At 38.4% G+C, this 17,492-nt stretch overlaps 3 protein-coding genes across 5 annotated transcripts; 1 reads left to right on the forward strand and 2 right to left on the reverse strand.

The window, feature by feature from the left end:
* The first annotated feature begins 1,746 nt into the window (after positions 1-1,746).
* Positions 1,747-3,967, forward strand: slc25a4 (solute carrier family 25 member 4). Its single transcript, XM_063883697.1, has 4 exons — positions 1,747-1,979; positions 2,659-3,145; positions 3,236-3,376; positions 3,490-3,967. Exons 1-4 carry the CDS (start codon positions 1,869-1,871, stop codon positions 3,645-3,647), a joined length of 897 nt encoding a protein of 298 aa, XP_063739767.1. The 5' UTR covers positions 1,747-1,868; the 3' UTR covers positions 3,648-3,967.
* A 557-nt stretch (positions 3,968-4,524) lies between these two features.
* Positions 4,525-11,354, reverse strand: cfap97 (cilia and flagella associated protein 97). Of its 3 annotated transcripts, XM_063883695.1 has the most exons (6): positions 11,164-11,354; positions 10,618-10,680; positions 9,676-10,535; positions 8,678-8,958; positions 5,692-5,854; positions 4,525-4,784 (listed from the first exon to the last, which is right to left on the reverse strand). In XM_063883695.1, exons 3-6 carry the CDS (start codon positions 10,508-10,510, stop codon positions 4,657-4,659), a joined length of 1,407 nt encoding a protein of 468 aa, XP_063739765.1. In that variant the 5' UTR covers positions 10,511-10,535; positions 10,618-10,680; positions 11,164-11,354; the 3' UTR covers positions 4,525-4,656. The 3 variants fall into 3 exon arrangements, with proteins under 3 accessions (XP_063739765.1, XP_063739766.1, XP_063739763.1); XM_063883696.1 differs by lacking the exon at positions 10,618-10,680 and having other exon boundaries at positions 9,688-10,535; positions 11,164-11,351; XM_063883693.1 differs by lacking the exon at positions 10,618-10,680 and having other exon boundaries at positions 11,164-11,351.
* A 1,776-nt stretch (positions 11,355-13,130) lies between these two features.
* ufsp2 (ufm1-specific peptidase 2) lies at positions 13,131-17,280 on the reverse strand. Its single transcript, XM_063883692.1, is given in 13 exon segments — positions 13,131-13,777; positions 13,871-13,995; positions 14,387-14,463; positions 14,563-14,687; positions 14,774-14,938; positions 15,031-15,177; positions 15,311-15,361; positions 15,363-15,504; positions 15,646-15,800; positions 16,097-16,163; positions 16,260-16,443; positions 16,901-16,985; positions 17,167-17,280. Coding segments are annotated over 13 exon segments (1,413 nt in total). The 5' UTR covers positions 17,170-17,280; the 3' UTR covers positions 13,131-13,690.
* Positions 17,281-17,492: the final 212 nt, after the last annotated feature.

The following is a 17,492-nucleotide window of genomic DNA, read 5'->3' on the forward strand; positions in this document are numbered from 1 at the left end:
ACAGCAGCATTGGGATGAAAGAGTAGAACTGCAGGGAATAAAGTTCCAGATAAGAAATTAACCAGTTTTCTTTCAGATTATCAAGTTTAAGTTTGTGATTTTACATCTATGCAAAACAAATTAAGATCCAATGTGTATGAAACCAAGTCTGAGTGTTTTGTTTTATTTCAACCCTGTTAGTGACAGGGTCACCATGCAATTCCACCCACCTCCCTTGGCAAAATGATATATAAAAACAAGGTACAATATTTTTTGCGAATAATTAACGAGATTATACTCATTAGTGACTGATACCACAGAAACGCCAGGTGTGCCTTTAAATAGATCAATAGATGTCTGTAACATATCATAATCACCATTTTTCAAAAGTCTCAACATTGTTTTTTAAATTATTATCATTGTGATTAAGGTTTTATCAATGGTGCTGCTAGTTCAATATTATGCTGTTAAGAAATATTTTGAAACTCTAGGTTTGCCTGTGAATCAACACAGTCAGGCAGCGCCACCAAGTGGTCATGAAGTGGCAGTTAGAATCATGAAGAAGAAATAAAGGCAGAGGAAACTCAAAAACAGTTATTGCATTTTCATTTTAGTTTAATTTAATACATATTTGAGACTTTCTTGAGTTAAATATTTGTCTGGTAGTATTCTAGCTCATGTGTCATTGAAAGCCATACAAGTGATTATATGAATGAAGAAGTCTCGGAGACAAATCCCACTGTAGGAGGCTGTTATTTCTAACGCGTCTCCAGCCAACTTGGCTTCGTTTTGTATCATATGACTTTGGATCATATTGCGTTTTCGTGTCCGATGTGCGTGCACGGGGCGGGACACTGATGAACTCCCTCATGTCAAGTCACTGAGAGTTAGATTTTCGCTACGATATTTCAAATCAAAACTGACAAAGCAAGTGTGTTGCTTTTTGGGGGGTACTGGTGGCATCTTATTTTGAAAGAATATTAGTGTTTTCTGTTTTTGATTCCTGCTTTACCTAATGCTGAATTGACGCCGGTTTTTAACAGGTGCACAAAATGAATGTGCAGCAAAACTGTCACCGAGTGGGAAACATTTTTTTTTTTATTCAAAATAAATTTGATTTTAATAAATGCTTTCTTTCTTTTTCTCTGGGGAACTATTACATACATCCGAACTCTGAAGTAGAATCAAAAAGCTGTATTTGAAGTTACATTCCCACTAGTTTGATACAAATTAGCTTTATATTTTGTATTGGCTGTAATAAAATTAATGCATGTTTAGGTATGGGAATAGTTAGAAAGGAAAGCACTATCCATATGTCTCTGTATTTGTCAGTGACTTATCACACCTTATTGAATGAAATGAATGTCAAAAAAGGATCTGTACTCTGTAGGATGAATGTAAACAGTTTTCAATAGTTAATCCAATCCAAGAGCACTATAAATAGAGCTCATTTATTTATTTTAAGGCTTCTAGAAACCAAACTGACCCATAAGTGTACGATTGGATGGATTAAAATGATGTGGCCAGCAGGACTTACATTATAATACTTTACGTTCATTAGGATACAATTAGATAACTCAAACATCTATGTTTTAAGAATAAACAAATTCCACATATTGTGTCCTTTAAATGTCCCCAGATTGGCCATCCCTTAATTTAGGCAACATGGCGCACGTCTTGATCTTTAACCTCGGAAATGTATTCAGCCTCGTCCAACTATTTGACTAAATGCAAATCCATCACTCAAAATTCTCGCGATAAATGGCCCCCATATATAAAGGGAAGATGGGGGGGCTTCGTCCACTTTGAGGGGCGTTGGGTTTCCTTGAGGACCTCGAGGAAGTTTCAAGCAGTCAGGGGTTGCATATCTGCCCAGCAAAGATCCAACCATGTCGGAAGGTGCGATAAGTTTCCTGAAGGACTTTTTGGCCGGTGGAGTGGCCGCTGCCATCTCCAAAACAGCTGTAGCTCCCATTGAGAGAGTCAAGTTGTTGCTGCAGGTAAAATAATTCGACCAAAAGATGCCCAAAGCATGCCCGCATCCTCATTCTTGTGTGCGTAAAGTGTGCGTAAATATTACATTACTGATAAAGCAAACGTGAAAAAAGTACATTAAGAAGAAGTTTAATAGAAAAAAGTCCAGCTGTGCACTTTGAAATTGGATCTGGTCTGGTGCGTAAAGTTAAGGGGCACGTGAGAGCCTCTGGGTCAGTGTGAAGATGGTTTTAAGCACACGACTTCGCAATGTTGCTGCGTGATATTATAGCGATGACCACACAGACATAAATCATTAAATGTGTCAATAAAAATGACTATAATAGTAGTTTATGAGTTATTGGTGCATTTATTAAGGTAGTCATTGCTTTAATCTAACAGACAACCTCAGCAATATTTAGTTAAATTGTATTGCTAAATTTAACTTGAACTATGTAATGTAATACACAGCTGATTCTCAAATGACAGGAGCATGCATTCATGTAGGCTTCTAGACATACAACTACAATCATTAAAGCCTGGCCAACTAAGATTATGTAAATACAATAAAGTATTTTGATTGGAATACAATACTATTTATTGTATAGTGTCACATTGTCCCGTTTCACACGTCTAAACAAGGTAATCAATCAGATTTCAAAACGGAATGTTTTTTTAATGTGCTTTCATTGTCTTTGCCTTTAGGTCCAACATGCCAGCAAACAGATTACCGTCGACATGCAGTACAAGGGGATCATGGACTGTGTGACAAGGATCCCAAAGGAACAAGGCTTCATTTCCTTCTGGAGAGGCAACCTGGCCAACGTCATCCGTTACTTCCCCACCCAAGCCCTGAACTTCGCCTTCAAAGACAAGTACAAGAAGGTCTTTCTCGGTGGTGTGGATCAGAAAACACAGTTCTGGCGCTACTTCGCTGGCAATCTGGCATCTGGCGGTGCCGCCGGCGCGACTTCGCTCTGCTTCGTCTACCCTCTGGACTTCGCCAGAACAAGACTCGCTGCCGACATCGGCAAGGGTTCGGCTGAGAGAGAGTTTTCCGGTCTTGGAAACTGCCTCACCAAGATCTTCAAAACCGATGGCCTAAAGGGTCTTTACCTCGGATTCAACGTGTCAGTGCAGGGCATTATCATCTACAGAGCCGCATACTTCGGATGCTTCGACACAGCTAAAGGTGTGAAAATCTGCACAATGTGAATTTAATAAGTTTTAAACGATTGTATATTTTGGAACAAGTATGTAACTTAAATCTCCCCTCAAACAGGTATGCTGCCAGATCCCAAGAACACGCACATCGTGATCACCTGGATGATCGCCCAGACTGTCACCGCTGCAGCTGGCATCATCTCATACCCCTTCGACACCGTCAGACGTCGTATGATGATGCAGTCTGGACGTAAAGGAGGTGAGTGTCACTCGTAGAACAATGCCCTCATAGAGATGGATGTGGTTAGTGTGCCACAATTACGCAATTTACGCATGCACCCGCATTGTTTAACCATGTATCTATTTCCACAGCTGACATCATGTACACGGGCACAATCGACTGCTGGAAGAAGATATCGAAGGATGAGGGAGGAAAAGCCTTCTTTAAGGGCGCCTGGTCCAACGTGATCAGAGGCATGGGTGGTGCCTTTGTGTTGGTGCTGTACGATGAGATCAAGAAGCGCACATAAGAGACTTTCTAATCTCCAAGTCCCCAAGGAAACCCTTCACTTTGTTAAGGTCTTATTTCTTGTAACAACTGACAACAGCTTGTGGTGAATTACAATGTGGGCATGTACAGGTATACTATTGACCTGGGTTAACATGCCTCCTCAGAAATCCGTATATATCCCATCTCCAACGCACAGACTGCCTTTCAGTGTGACAAAAGTCAAGCCAGTGTTTCAGTTACTGAGGTCCATGTATTGTTATGTTGTGACCACTCTGACCCATGAATTCAACCTCACTTAATATTTTATTAATAATAAAGATTTCTTAGTCTAATAATCCAGTAGTTGTGATGCTTGTTCTGTTTAACACACCATCTGCAGTTAAATAGGATTCTTTGTAGAGCAGGCCACTGGACATTTAGCCGAATAAGAACCTTAATTAATAACAATAACAATGGATCTGTGTCATAGGACTCAATAAGCCGTGACAGTGTGCCATCATGTAGAACCCTGAGAATAAGACAGCTAAATACAATATAGCCATCATCATGTCAACATTTATTCAGTAAAAAAAACATCCAATCTTTAAATTGGAAGGTCATTGAAGTAATTGCACCCTGATTTACTTTTGGTAGAGAAAGCACAAATCTGCTCATACATCACCACAACAAAACATTAACCACCTGAGAGGTTCGTACCAAAGCATTTTTGTATTTTTGAAGAACTTTTTTATAATATCTAGAGAACCACAGACATATTTTGAGTAGGTTCATGTACAACCAATCTCAAAACATATTGTTTGTGCCAATTTTCTACTGGGTGGGATCAGTTGGTAAAGGTACATCTTTTAAACTAATTGCTGGATCAACCAATTAACAGAATATACATAACACCAAAATAATATTTCAAATAAATATTTAATTATTTTTGAGTGTGCAAATATGAGAAAAAGGGGAAAACAATGAAATACAGATTACATGGCACCATCCCTCACTGGAAAACAAGTTTATTTTTCATCAAGGCTGTGTTCTCAGCTCCACGCTGGTTTGACTGCAGTCGTTCTTTTTGTTCCTGGGTGCGGGTGTTTTACCAGGGTCAGGTGTGCTGGAAACAGGCCGGAACTGTGATGGGCCGAACTCGCCGGCCTGGGTCCTGCTGCTGTGAAGTGCAGAAACATATTTTCAGATTTACCAATTCATATAGAAATCAGAAGACATTTTTATACCAAATTTTTGTTGAGAAAAAATAAAACCTTTTTAATATTTGACCATTTCATCCATAAAGGGCCAGTTCAGTACAGGTAAAGACGCACAAGCACATATATGTTTATCAGAGTCTGTAAAGTAAGCAAGCTGATGATGATTTGAAGTTTAACACATGAACCCAACCAGGATTTATTTATTTTTTTGTCAATTTGACCAAACAAGAAAAAGTTAACAAATATTCAACCAGTACGTTAACTTAAAATACAGAAATATGTTTGATATGAGAAGAGCATTATCAATGAATCTGTAATTAGAGATGTATAAATGGCTTACCAGCGTCACTCATCAGCTGCTTTTTAATGTCTGAGAGTCTTCTTCTGTTAATTACATTTCAGCAGCCATCTGAAGGCAGCAGCACAGACATGCGCCATGAATCTGCAGCTTTCATTCTAGGAGAAGCCTCGCAGCGCAGTGCCACATGCTGATCCTCTTTGTTTACCTTGATTAGTTCATCACATGCAAACACCAGCAGGCTGCTACAAAATCACTCCTGCTGGTGTCAAACTGCCCTTGTGGGATCAAAACACTCAGTGGCAGCAAAGATGTGTCTATGGTGTGCAGCTTCCTCATGAGTATGTCTGTCTTTAAGTGATGAAAAACACCCCCTGTGTTTTAATCCTAGCTACTGTATGATAATCCTAATATGACCAATAAGGCACATCCTTTTTACTGAACAGTTTCAAAGCTGTTTGGCTGCAGAACTTGCATGAGCAGGTACTCAATCACCATGTTCTTATCCTGTTTAAGGTATCTAACATATCATAAAAGCAGTAAAAGCGGCAGATCTGAACATTATCTACCTGAGGGCGTTGTGCTGGTAGACCTCTCTTTCTTGTTGGTGGACGTACATATTGGGTATGATGGAGCTCCCAAGTATGCAGCTTGTCGCTGGAAGTCCTGCAGTTGTTCTGAGCGTTTCAGGCCAGTTGTCGGCTTGGCGGACTGCAGCCTCTTCAGGAAAGCCTGAATCAAAGCACAATGACATTAGTTACCTGGAAAGTGGTGATTCATACATACAGTAACATTTTATTATTTGAGCGAACTGGTAAAACTAAACTAAAATATATTTTATTTATCTCAAATTGGGAAATGTTTTCGTTAATTGCGTTAACCGTGATGGCATATTCAATTAAATATAAATATAAATTGTACAGTAGGAAGTTGTGAAGTTATTAGGTTTAACATGACTATTTCTGGGTATGGGAGAAAAAGATTTTGGCATATTTAAATGTGGCTGTTTTTTTGTGGGGAATTTATTAATGAATGTTTATTTAAAAAAGTGCTTCATTATACATAATTAAACACATTTACATTTTGAAGGATGAAGGGTCCCTCTAAGTTTTGTGCTAGACATAGGCATAAAACGCAGCAGGAGTTTTATGTGAACGATAAAGCCTTTTCTAGCGTTTGATATATTGAGTCACTTGCTCTAATTTAATCACTTTTTTTTTTTCTCTTTCACCTCCCAACATAGATCACTTCAAACAACATTTATGAAGGGTTTAGACCCATCCCAAAAAAAAGTATTTGACTCAGAAATGAAGAACACAATCCTTGTTTTCAAAATCCCAAGCATAATATGAACATATCTGGTGCTTCACAACAACACAACCAAACAGCATGATGCAAAACAGTGTAGGCAAGTGGCTGAATGTCATGCGGGCAGTCACCCTCCCACATGAATGCTGTGCAGAAATCTCCCAGTAAGCAAAAACTCCACATAAAGCAACACACCTAACAATTAGCTCAACACTCAAGAAAATGTTTTTCAAACTTTATAAAGTCCACCTGAGGTGATAAAAAGACACAGAAGTGAAGCCAGACTGGTCCCCTTGTGTATTTGTATGAATTGTTTAAAATCTCCTCAAACTAAATCAATCAACTCTTTTAAAACAAATGAGGAAATATTGTGAATTTGACCAAACTTATACTAGTTTGAGTTGTGCAGGACAAACGTGGTGTCTTACTTGTGTGATGTGTGGGGTAGGGTGGATACACTTATTACAGTGCAGATTTAGTTACTTCACTCTAAGAATAGAGAAGGTGAAAAGCACTTCTGACAACTTTGAGACATGTTGCAAGGGAAAGAACAGTCTGTCCTGAAAATGACTCGAACACATTCCCTGATAAAACATCAATCAGCAACTTTTAATTACTATTTTAATAATAAGATAATAATAGCATGAACCATACGTGAAGAATATAATGGTAGTCTTCTGCCTACACTTGTTAGAGCAGACGATAACACTGTGCTTGATTGTCAATTATAATTCTCAGAATAATCTGAACACTGCAGCTAGTTTGCTTCTATCACAATGTGGTTAAGGAGGTCATTTATGGGGTGAGAGCACAGACTGTCTCGTGAAAGGCCAAAGCTGCAGAGGCTGAACTGTCTTTTAATGTCACTCTGAGGCGCTGCTGCCCTGCCACCTGCTGCCGTCTGTCCATTCCATCAGTGTCTTCTTTCAGGGGGGTGGCACTCTTACTCTGACACTAACTCAACCTAACTTAACTACAATCTATACAATTATATAAACTTCAGGAGAATAGTTTATATTAACAATGTTAAGTGATATAACACATCCACTTAAGCTAAAGGTACAAAAACATGATACTCAAGTGTATGCTTGTGAATAATGACTTAAACTACCGTAATTTCCGGACTATAAGCCGCTACTTTTTGCACAAGCTTTGAACCCTGGGCTTATAGTCCGGTGCGGCTTTTCTATGGATTTTTCATGATTTTTGTGATATCGTAAGAGGTTTTGTTTTGTTTTGTTCCGCTGTTGTACGGCACTACTTTGCCTGGCGGAAGGGCATGTGATCAGACACACAGTCACGGGGGAAAAGAGTGGTATGCTGGTCACATGTCCGTCCGCCAGGCAAAGTAGTGCCGTACGAATTAGCGCGAAAAAGAGACTAGATTAGCAAGAGCAAGACGAGTACTGTAATTTCCGGACTATAAGCCGCTACTTTTTGCACAAGTTTTGAACCCTGCTGCTTATAGTCCGGTGCGGCTAATGTATGAACAAAACTGGATTTCCCCCTAATTTTAGCTTGTGCGGCTAATATTCAGGTGCGCCTTGCAGTCCGGAAAGTACTAAAATGGTTTCCTTTCTGCTTCTACAGTAGTTTAGAATAAACCTTTAGGATATTTCATTACAATTAGTGTATCAGGTAGAGTTGATTCTTACAAAATATGTAAAGAGGCTTTTATAGATTCATTGTGGGGTGTTATGGAAATGAACAACAGACAATTTAAGAAATAACCAGCATTATATTCTCACTGACAGAGGCGAGTGAACAGTTCGGAACAGGAGCTATACGTGTTTCAGCCACTTTAGATAGACGTTATTTTCTAAATGAGAAATTTGGAATTCCTTTCAAGAAACACAACAGTGCCAATGTAACTTACCTAGAGATACTAAAGCACTTTTATTTTCAGAGTTTTTTAAATTCAATAGATTTGTTTTAATTCTTTACTTCAAACTGCTCCAGATTTGACAAAAGCAATAGTGTACACAGTGAATGAGGTTGTAAGCAACTTTAAAACATATCAAGCTACTCAACTGGTACATGAGAATCTGATAAACCATCAACCTCACTGATCTACAGCTAAACCTAAACAAAAACGTTCTTTCAAAACTAACATTATTTTAAAGAGCACTGAATGATGTATCTTGAAAAGCAAAAAGAAGAGGCTTGCCTTATATATTTACATTTACACTAATGCTTAGGGTTGTTTACATTTTGAAATGAGTATTTCTCCACAGAAGCAAAACTCACCAGGTTCTCCCTCTCGATGCGCTGCTGCTCCCGCTCCCTGTTGAGTGCGCTGTGAGAGAGTCGGATAATAGGCGACTTGCTGGCCGTATGGGTGTTCTTCCTCGCGCTGCTTCCTGGTCTTGGTGCTGGAGAATGGCGCGAAATCACCCGAAGAAGTCGATGGTTCTCCCGTTCTATCCGTTGAGCCTCATCATTGCTGAATGAGTAGTTCTTCCTGTTTCTCCTTCCAGGACAGTGGAAGACCAGTTCACCTCCAAGCTTGCTGTCAGACCTGAGGGAGCCTGATCGGTCAAAAGAACTATTGTTACAGTTTTTAATCTGCATTTTAAAATGTTTTATAAATGATTTCAATGTTAAGTTTTATGCAATCTTTTAATAGTAGTGTTACTCAAAGGTGAACAAAGTGTGATGGGTTTGGATTACTAATAAATTACACTGAAAAATCAAATATACCAACGTTTTAAAAAAGACATAATTCAAAGGCTTGCATAGATATGTCTTATGATTAAAGTACAATAACAGGAAATACAGTATAATACTAAGCATGTTTAGTGCAAATTGTTCCAGATGTTACGTTTGGGGAAATATAGTCTTTTGATGTTTAATATAAAACCTATTTCTGTTATGTTATAAGTAGCATAATTACAACAATTTAAGAGTAGCAACAATTTTGTCATACACGGTTCACCACTTTGGTCTTTTAAACTCATCTGAATCAAACTATTTGAGAAATAATATTCAATTATTTTACGAACTGTTCCAAAATCCTTTCCACACTGAGATACTTATTAGCAATACGTTGTCACTTGAAGTGTTATTTAAGGTCTTTGTCATTTGTCAAAAATGTCAGATACTGTGGTTTTTAATCTCTCAAAAGATGACTTTCCTGATGTTCCTGTTTTATAGCATATTAAACTGAACACATTTTTTACAGCTTAATTTAAAAAAGGGAAAAGACAAACACAAAAGCCAGAGCAGTGTGAAAGAGCATAGCAAACCTGATAACTCACACTCGTCTACATCCTGATCTGAGTCCCCATCTTGATGCATGTCGCTGAGGCCACTGGAGGGCACACTCTCCTCCTGCTGCTGCACTTTAAGGCCTCCCTCTTCAACCTCTGTGTTATTCAGGTCCAACGACTGGAGAGGGCTGATGTCAGGAGAGGAAAGAGGGCTAACATCTGTCACTGTATCCTCTGAATCCTCTGTACGGAAAATAGGAACATCCTCAGATTCTGCTGAGCTCACTCGGGTCCCTCTTACTCCAGGGGCTTTGTTGGGCCTGGAAAGGGTGGGGGAATTTGTACTGCTTCTCCCACTGCAACTTCTAGAGGAGCTCTCAGAGTCCGCATCCACACTGCCTTCACTGGAAGTAGGGGATGTATAACCTTTTGAGTGATTGGATGGCGATGCTTCTTCTTCAGACTCATTCGGACTCTGTTTGTACTCCTTGTGATCTTGATTTCTGGCCTCAGCCAACGTAGCCATAATCGTTCCAATGGGCTTTTTTGACAGCGAGGTAGAGCCTTCCTCACTACTCCTGCTATCATTCAGGACTTTATCCAATGTAACAGATGATATGCTGGATTCCCTGCTCCTCTCCTCTCCCATTAAATGAGAGCTGTTGTCTTTTGTTTCATCTCGGCTGGCACCCACTTTTGTATTTTCTATCGGTTTCGGTTGTAGCCTCTCCTGTGCTGGTGGACCCTCCTTCTCAGCCTTGACGCCTTTCTTCAACTTTTCCTCTCCATCTTTGCTGGTACTGTTATCATCACAATCACTGTCGAAAAATGAATGATCCACTTCCCCGTCTAGTTCACCGGGGCTAAACATTGTAGTCCTCCCCAACAAGCTGAACCTGTAAGGTAGTGCAAAATGTTAATAATGAATGTATTGCATTGTATTTGTTGATTTTATGTCAAGCTGCCAAGGGACTTGGCAATGAGCTAGCTGCTAAATCTGGTACATCGCATCTCCTCTCTTTATGATGTTGGAAGTAGCCCCTGAAAAATAAAAACAATAATAAACTAAACTGACTTTGGAAAAAAAGGCCATTCAGGAATGATGCTATTTTTCTTGCAGTGGATTGTATATCACCAACGGGTTTCAATTGCTTTCTTATTGACAAACCATAAATGCAAAACAATGGATGTAGGAATAATACATCTTAGAGCAAACCCCTCCTAACGATGCATCAGCAACAAACAAAAAGAAGAGAAAAACACTACTCACGACTTGTAGGTAAGGTTGTAGCTAAAACTTGCAAACACATGTGCAAGTTACTTCCATGGTGTAGTATATTTGGAGACACACTGAGGTAAAAGTACTGTGACATTCTACACGTTACACCGTAAATCTATTATACTTGGAAACGCATGTTTTAAACCTGCAACACATAACGATATGTTGTGATGCTAACTAATGTAGCTATAGCCCAACTACGGGTAGGTTAGCTAACTTTAACTGTATGACAAACGGCAACTTACCTGGAGAAGGGTCACCCGGTTAACAGGGTTCCGTTTTACAATTGTATTAACCTCGTAAGAGAGGGTGTATTCATATGAGAAGACAAACAAATGACACGCAAAACCCCGTTAAAAACAAATCTTCGTTAGCGGGTTGGCTTTCGTCAGCGTGACATGGTGCCCAGTAACCAGGCAACGTCACTTCCTGGCAACGGCTGCATTGTTGTTGTTTTTTTAATGTGTTTATTTTATGTAATTACTAATTACTTAATATGTATATGTAATATATAAACCACTGACGTGATAGAAAATATATGAAGTTCGTATATCTTCATAAATAAATAAAGGGGAAAAAAAAGGTATAGTCTTTTTAAAACAGATTTCTTACACAGAATATATATTTAATGTAGAAACTAAATATACAAGTATGATGGAATTAATCCCAATGGGCACAATTACTAAACCTGTATATGTATTAGGTTGGAATAATGTGTTTATTGGTATAAAAAAGTATAGTAATGATCTATTAGGCAGTTCAAAAAAGGGGTAGACATTGCACAGGTTTTATCCAGTTAAATGAAAAAAATACAGGCTAAATGTCAAACCTCTTTTTACTTCTTTCACCACAGATGAAAAGACAACTCTTTCAGCGAGCGTAATTTTAAATACTTTGGTTTGTTTGTTTTTGGTGACGAAACGCCTGTTAAGAAAATGTTTTCAAACTTGTTTCCTTTTTAGCAAAATACTATACAATCCAGCAAATTTTAAAAGGAGAAACCGAACCCATACAGTTTTATTTGTAATGATATCCAAACACAATTTTATATTTGAACTATTAGTATGTTCTTATGTTTCTTCATTTTGCTGATTATTTGAAAAGTTTTTCAAAAGTTTACTTGGCAATCAAATGTTTAAGTTATTAATTAAAACGTAAGCAACTTGTAAGCACAGAGTACACTATCTAAAGATACAACACACCCACAGCAGTGATTTGTCTTTGTCAGCTAAAGGTTTAAACTACTTAAACATATCTAGAATCAGACCTAGTAGAGGAACAGACAAGAGGTCATTTAGTTTTTCCTTGGAGATCTATTATGCCAAAGTAACTGCTCCCCCTAGTGCATACCCATTAACAAGAAAGGGGATTATCTGAAGGCGCGTCCCCTGACATTATAATTTGTCACGGGTTTCTCTTAATAACATTGTTAGACCTAGAAGTGACAAACACTAATGAAATTCCAATATCCTAGCACAAAAGGACTTGGGTGAATCTATCGTATAAACCTGTGTCTCGTCACTGTCATATAATTTACATGCCTATGCAGGATGGCTAGAGATGGGAATTGAATGGGGGTTAATTCTGTGGCGTCCCAAACTACAATCAGGCCATGGAAAATAAATCACAAAGACTGACAATACGTCTCTGAAAAATTAACTGTCTGGTCTACGCTCCACAGATTTTAAAGAAAAATTCAACATTTTATTATGTACTGTTGAGAAGAGGAAAGCATCCATTTGACTCTGACAACTGGCTGGTTATGAAAACTCAATTACAGGGACTGATTGTTTTCTAATAATGGGCTGTGTCAGACAAGCTGCATTCAGGCACAGCTTCTTCTCTACTCAAGTAGTTCTTAGAATAACACCAAGGGCGCCTGGGGGTCCTTAATGTTTCCAGAACACAGCTAAATGAGGATTAGTGTAATTTCATTATAATATATTGACTAGAATATATATAATTTATTATACTAATTAATATAAAACAATAATTCTTCAATGTAGGTGTCCATAGAAAAACTGATGTTGGTCAAATTAATGTTTGGGGCTTGCATTATTTGGTTGTCTGTAATAGGGCTGACAAATCACTATTATCTTATGTTGATAAAATACAAAAATAAGTAGAGAATCTTCACAGTATCAAATGTGAAGCTAGAATCAAAGAAAAGTTGTAATTTTGTTGCTTTGAAAAGATAGCCAAAACAATAAAATAGATATATACATTAGCTTCTGATACATTTATTGTTCGATTGATTGGTTCATCATCTCTTGTTTTTACTTTAAAACAACTAAACAATTAAGGAAAATGTAGGACATAATTTAATGTACAGGTAAAATATTCATAAAATCTGTCATTTGTCTACTGTTTTATGCACTGGTACGAAATGATACAACTTTTTTGATCTAAGTTAATTGTATTCCTGAATTAAATGAGTATAGTTACTCAAATACTCCATTATATATTTTACAAGCCTTTTCCATATAATGGCAAGTACAGAAAGTAGAGTACATGATATGATCAATTTGTTGTTTCAATACTCAATAACATCCATCTTAATTTCTGCCATTCGTGATAAGACAATAGTGTATGTAGGATATGAGCCCAAGCCATTAAAGTAAATGACATTACAATTTAACATCATTACAGAAATGGCTCAGACTTGCAAAGCTGGACACATTTCTATAAAACTAGTAGTCTAAAGTGTCACTCTAAAGTTTTGCAGATGCTTTACCAATGTTGGATGATGCCTGTATGAAAAGCTATGACAGGTCAGATGACCTTTGGCCTCTGAGGCAGACACAGATTATAATAAGCAGTTTGATCCCAAAAGTCTGGTCCTTTCCAGCCACACCAGCCCTGGGAAAGATAACATACATACCAAAATTAATACAGCACAGTTTGTGAAATATGTACTTGACAGAGAGGAATGCAGCCAGTGCAGATACTTACCTTGTCAGTGATAACCTGTAAATTCTCCGCTCCTGTGTAATGGGGATCGAGGATAAGATAGCGGATCTGCCCAGTGGTCTCACTCCATGCCACACCTAGAATAGTGTGAGCTAACACTCCCCCTCCTGCAATACAGGAAAAAGAATGTGAAAATATACATTGCAGTTATCTCATGAAAAACAAGATCAGACATAATTTGCATTTCTTGTAACCGGGTATAAAATGTATGTTGCTGAAGAGTAGGAGTTATTATTGTTTAAAAAAGGTAAAAATTCTCTTATTTAAATGAAGTATACAGAAAGTTGTGTAACGGTTTTAAGTTTACATTTAATCAGCCATATAATTCGCTTTTGAGGGTCGATTATTTCTTTATTTCACCAGCTATGAACTCTATGTCGCTAAAGAGTAAGTGTTATAATTGTTAAAGATTCAATTATCTGCCTTTATATGGAAATATATACACAAATTATTTTATGGTTTTCAGTTTTAATAAGCATTATCAGATATACAGCTTACCAATCATGATGGGAGTCCCTTCAGTAAGGAAGTGGTTGGCCAGTTCTCTGCCTTTGGATGCCAATTCAGAGCCTTGACTAGAGAGTACAAACATTTATCATCAGATAAATCCAGTTACGAAGTGAATACAGTATATCATCAAACAAAGGGTTATCCATAGGAAACACACAACACACCTCACAAACATGATCTTGGACGTGACCTCAAGCAGCTGGTTCAGAACAGCCTGAACTTCAATGGAGCCGATCCACTGGCGTGATCCAACGAAGGAGCCCTGTTTGTCTCCAACATCCACTAAAGCCTTGAAAGTTAAAAGCCAATTAAAAGCAGCCATTTAGGACCCTTCAAATATTTTGTGTGTATTATTTAAAAGCCCCACTACAGTACCTTTTGGATTTCCCTGTGGGTGGGCACGGCTCGCTCTACGTAGCCTTGCTGCTGGAACCAGGAGCAGATAGTCTGGAGGGAGCGATAAGCGCAGCCCCAACCATTGTCATCCACATGATCCTGCATGTAGTGGTGATAGCTGTAGATCCCCTGCACCAAGTACACCTTGAGGAAACACACACGAAAGAAAAAGAATATGTTTCAGTATCCATCTTCAAAAGGGGTAGTAACAGATTTTAGTTTCTAATGCGCCTCACCTTTCCATTGTCCAGGGTGGGATGTGTGAGGACCATATGAGGATTTCGGAGGTAGCCATCTTTGTAGAGCTCGTTGGGAAAGTGGAAAGCATTCGCTCTTCTAAAATAGGGCCAGTCACCTTGTAGCTCAAACTGCTGATGCAGTTCCTATTATGACAGGGATATTGTGTCCAATAAAAAACACTCCTGAATTGCAGCCCTATGCTAGAGGGGTTAATATTATAAGCCAGAGAAACAACATTTCACTGTTTGTTTGTATTTTAAAGAATCTCAGTCTTACCTTACGATGTGTCTCTAGTTGGCTGTCAGGCACTCCCGTAGGGTACACCACAGGTCACCAGTCCTTTGGGTTCTGGAAGGAGGAAGTGCAGTGGTTCAGGTACCAGCAGTGTGGTCCCCTTAATGTGTTGCAGGGTCACTTTCTCCATCTCACACAGCTGATGAGTCAGCGCCTCCATCAGGCACTCAAAGGCACTGCAATACCAGAGGAAATATGTTCACAGTGGGCAGAACTATTCATGGTTTGTCAAGTGTCTGATGGTGGGTTTAAGTCTAGTGGCACTGACTGTTTCAAAATTGTTCTATCAAATCAAAGGATTTTAGAATAATGCATACTCTTTGATTGTGTCGCTGCAGGTGATACGGACCACACAGTCCATGGGAAGAGTTGTAGACAGGAAGTGGGATTTCTGCAGTGTTCTCCTGAGGATTGGTGCTGAAAGAGGGCCTGTCTTAGTCGCCTCCATCATCAGGCTAAGGTTAATGACACTCTGAATGACAAGAGTGAAGTCCCATTTGTGCACACACAGACATACAAACAATAAATCAGCATTATTAATTACGCTCATGCAAGCATTTTTACACACCCAACTGAAAATCAACCAAAGACTGTTGGTCAGAAAATACAGGACATGTGTGGTGGTGTCAAAAAAACAGCGCACTTGTCACCTTTTTCAGGCATTTAACAAACACAAAAATAAGAGTGAGTCCCAATTACCCCAATAAGTTGAGTTGATGCTGCAGATCTAAACATACAACTATCTCTATAAATGTAAGGGTTACATACCGCTGCTGAACTTTTTTTGCTTTTCTTTTTAGAAGATCTCTTGCCAGCGCTCTCTTGTTCATCTGTCCTGAAATAAATAAATACATTAAACCACAATTCAGTCAAACAAAAAAAATTAACTTTTCAGATGATAATGAAAGTAAAATGTAAAAAGGGAACTTACTGAATCCATTGATGTATATCTTCACAAAGCGTGTTTGGAGTTATTTCTTCAGGTGTAACATAAACACCTTTATTCGGCCAAATAATAACAGGGCTTTCACAGACTGTCAGAACACAGGATTCAGATTTCACCTGAGAGTGAAGCGTCGCAAATGTTCTTGAGATGACTTTGTGCATGAGCAGTGCTGAAAAATAACACATACACAATATTATCCAATTACTACACTGTTTACATATTCCACTGTGCTGGTCATTTAATATTCTTCCTGCCATATGTATTGTTCATGAGTTTTAAAACACCTTTCAAATGTTGTGCAATATATATATAATATTATATATTGCCAAAATTATAATCTGGCAGTATCTGTATATGGGACAAATTTGTTTTGGGGCCTATTCAGTATTTTAAGGCATGGTTGTAGTCCTGCTTGTTGTGTTAATAACATGGGCTGTGGAGACTTGGAGACAAATTATTGTCAGGGTAGAACGACACAGCAACATCAAGTGCACATTGTAAATACATGTAGGTACGGAATTCATGCTTAATGTTGCTTAGGACCCAATTAACCCTTATGGTATCTAACTTTGATAGCGATTACGTTTTTTTTTTTTAAATGTGCAGTAAAATCTCCATGAATTTACCATCTGTGCTGTCCAGCTGACATCTAAACTCCAGCGGCCCTCTGACACGAAGGATAGTCCCGGAGTCGGAAGAATCTGTAACAACCTGAGGTTAAACCAAGAGAAGTAAATAACCTGAGAGAGAGCCAGCTGACAAGAATTAACAACATGTTGGTGTATGACTGGCAACCACGAAGAGAAGGGTCACTGCCAGCTGACAGTGATATTATAGGATAAAAAGAACAGATGAACCGAAGGGAATATTAAAAATATGTTTGTAAACTTACCATCTTGCTCGAATTGAATCCAGTTCTGTAAAATTACGAAGATATCTACGCGATGGAGGCAGACATGTCTGTTTGTAGGAAGTGTTCAACGTGTCTGTGACTGCTGCATTCTATTGGACAACACTGACCCCGCCCACTTGTGTTGCATTCACGACAACTCGTAATTAGAAGACTTCGCAGGATAACAAAGTGGTTCCAAACATTTTGTATCTGAAGCATCAAGTGATTTCTTTTCTATTACAAAAGAAGGACTTAAATGTCCTGAATAGGTGAACGTATGTGAAAAATCACATTATATCTGAGATAAACAAAAACAAAAAAACATA

This window comes from Eleginops maclovinus, chromosome 5, assembly GCF_036324505.1.
Source record: "Eleginops maclovinus isolate JMC-PN-2008 ecotype Puerto Natales chromosome 5, JC_Emac_rtc_rv5, whole genome shotgun sequence".
NCBI lineage: Eukaryota > Metazoa > Chordata > Actinopteri > Perciformes > Eleginopidae > Eleginops > Eleginops maclovinus.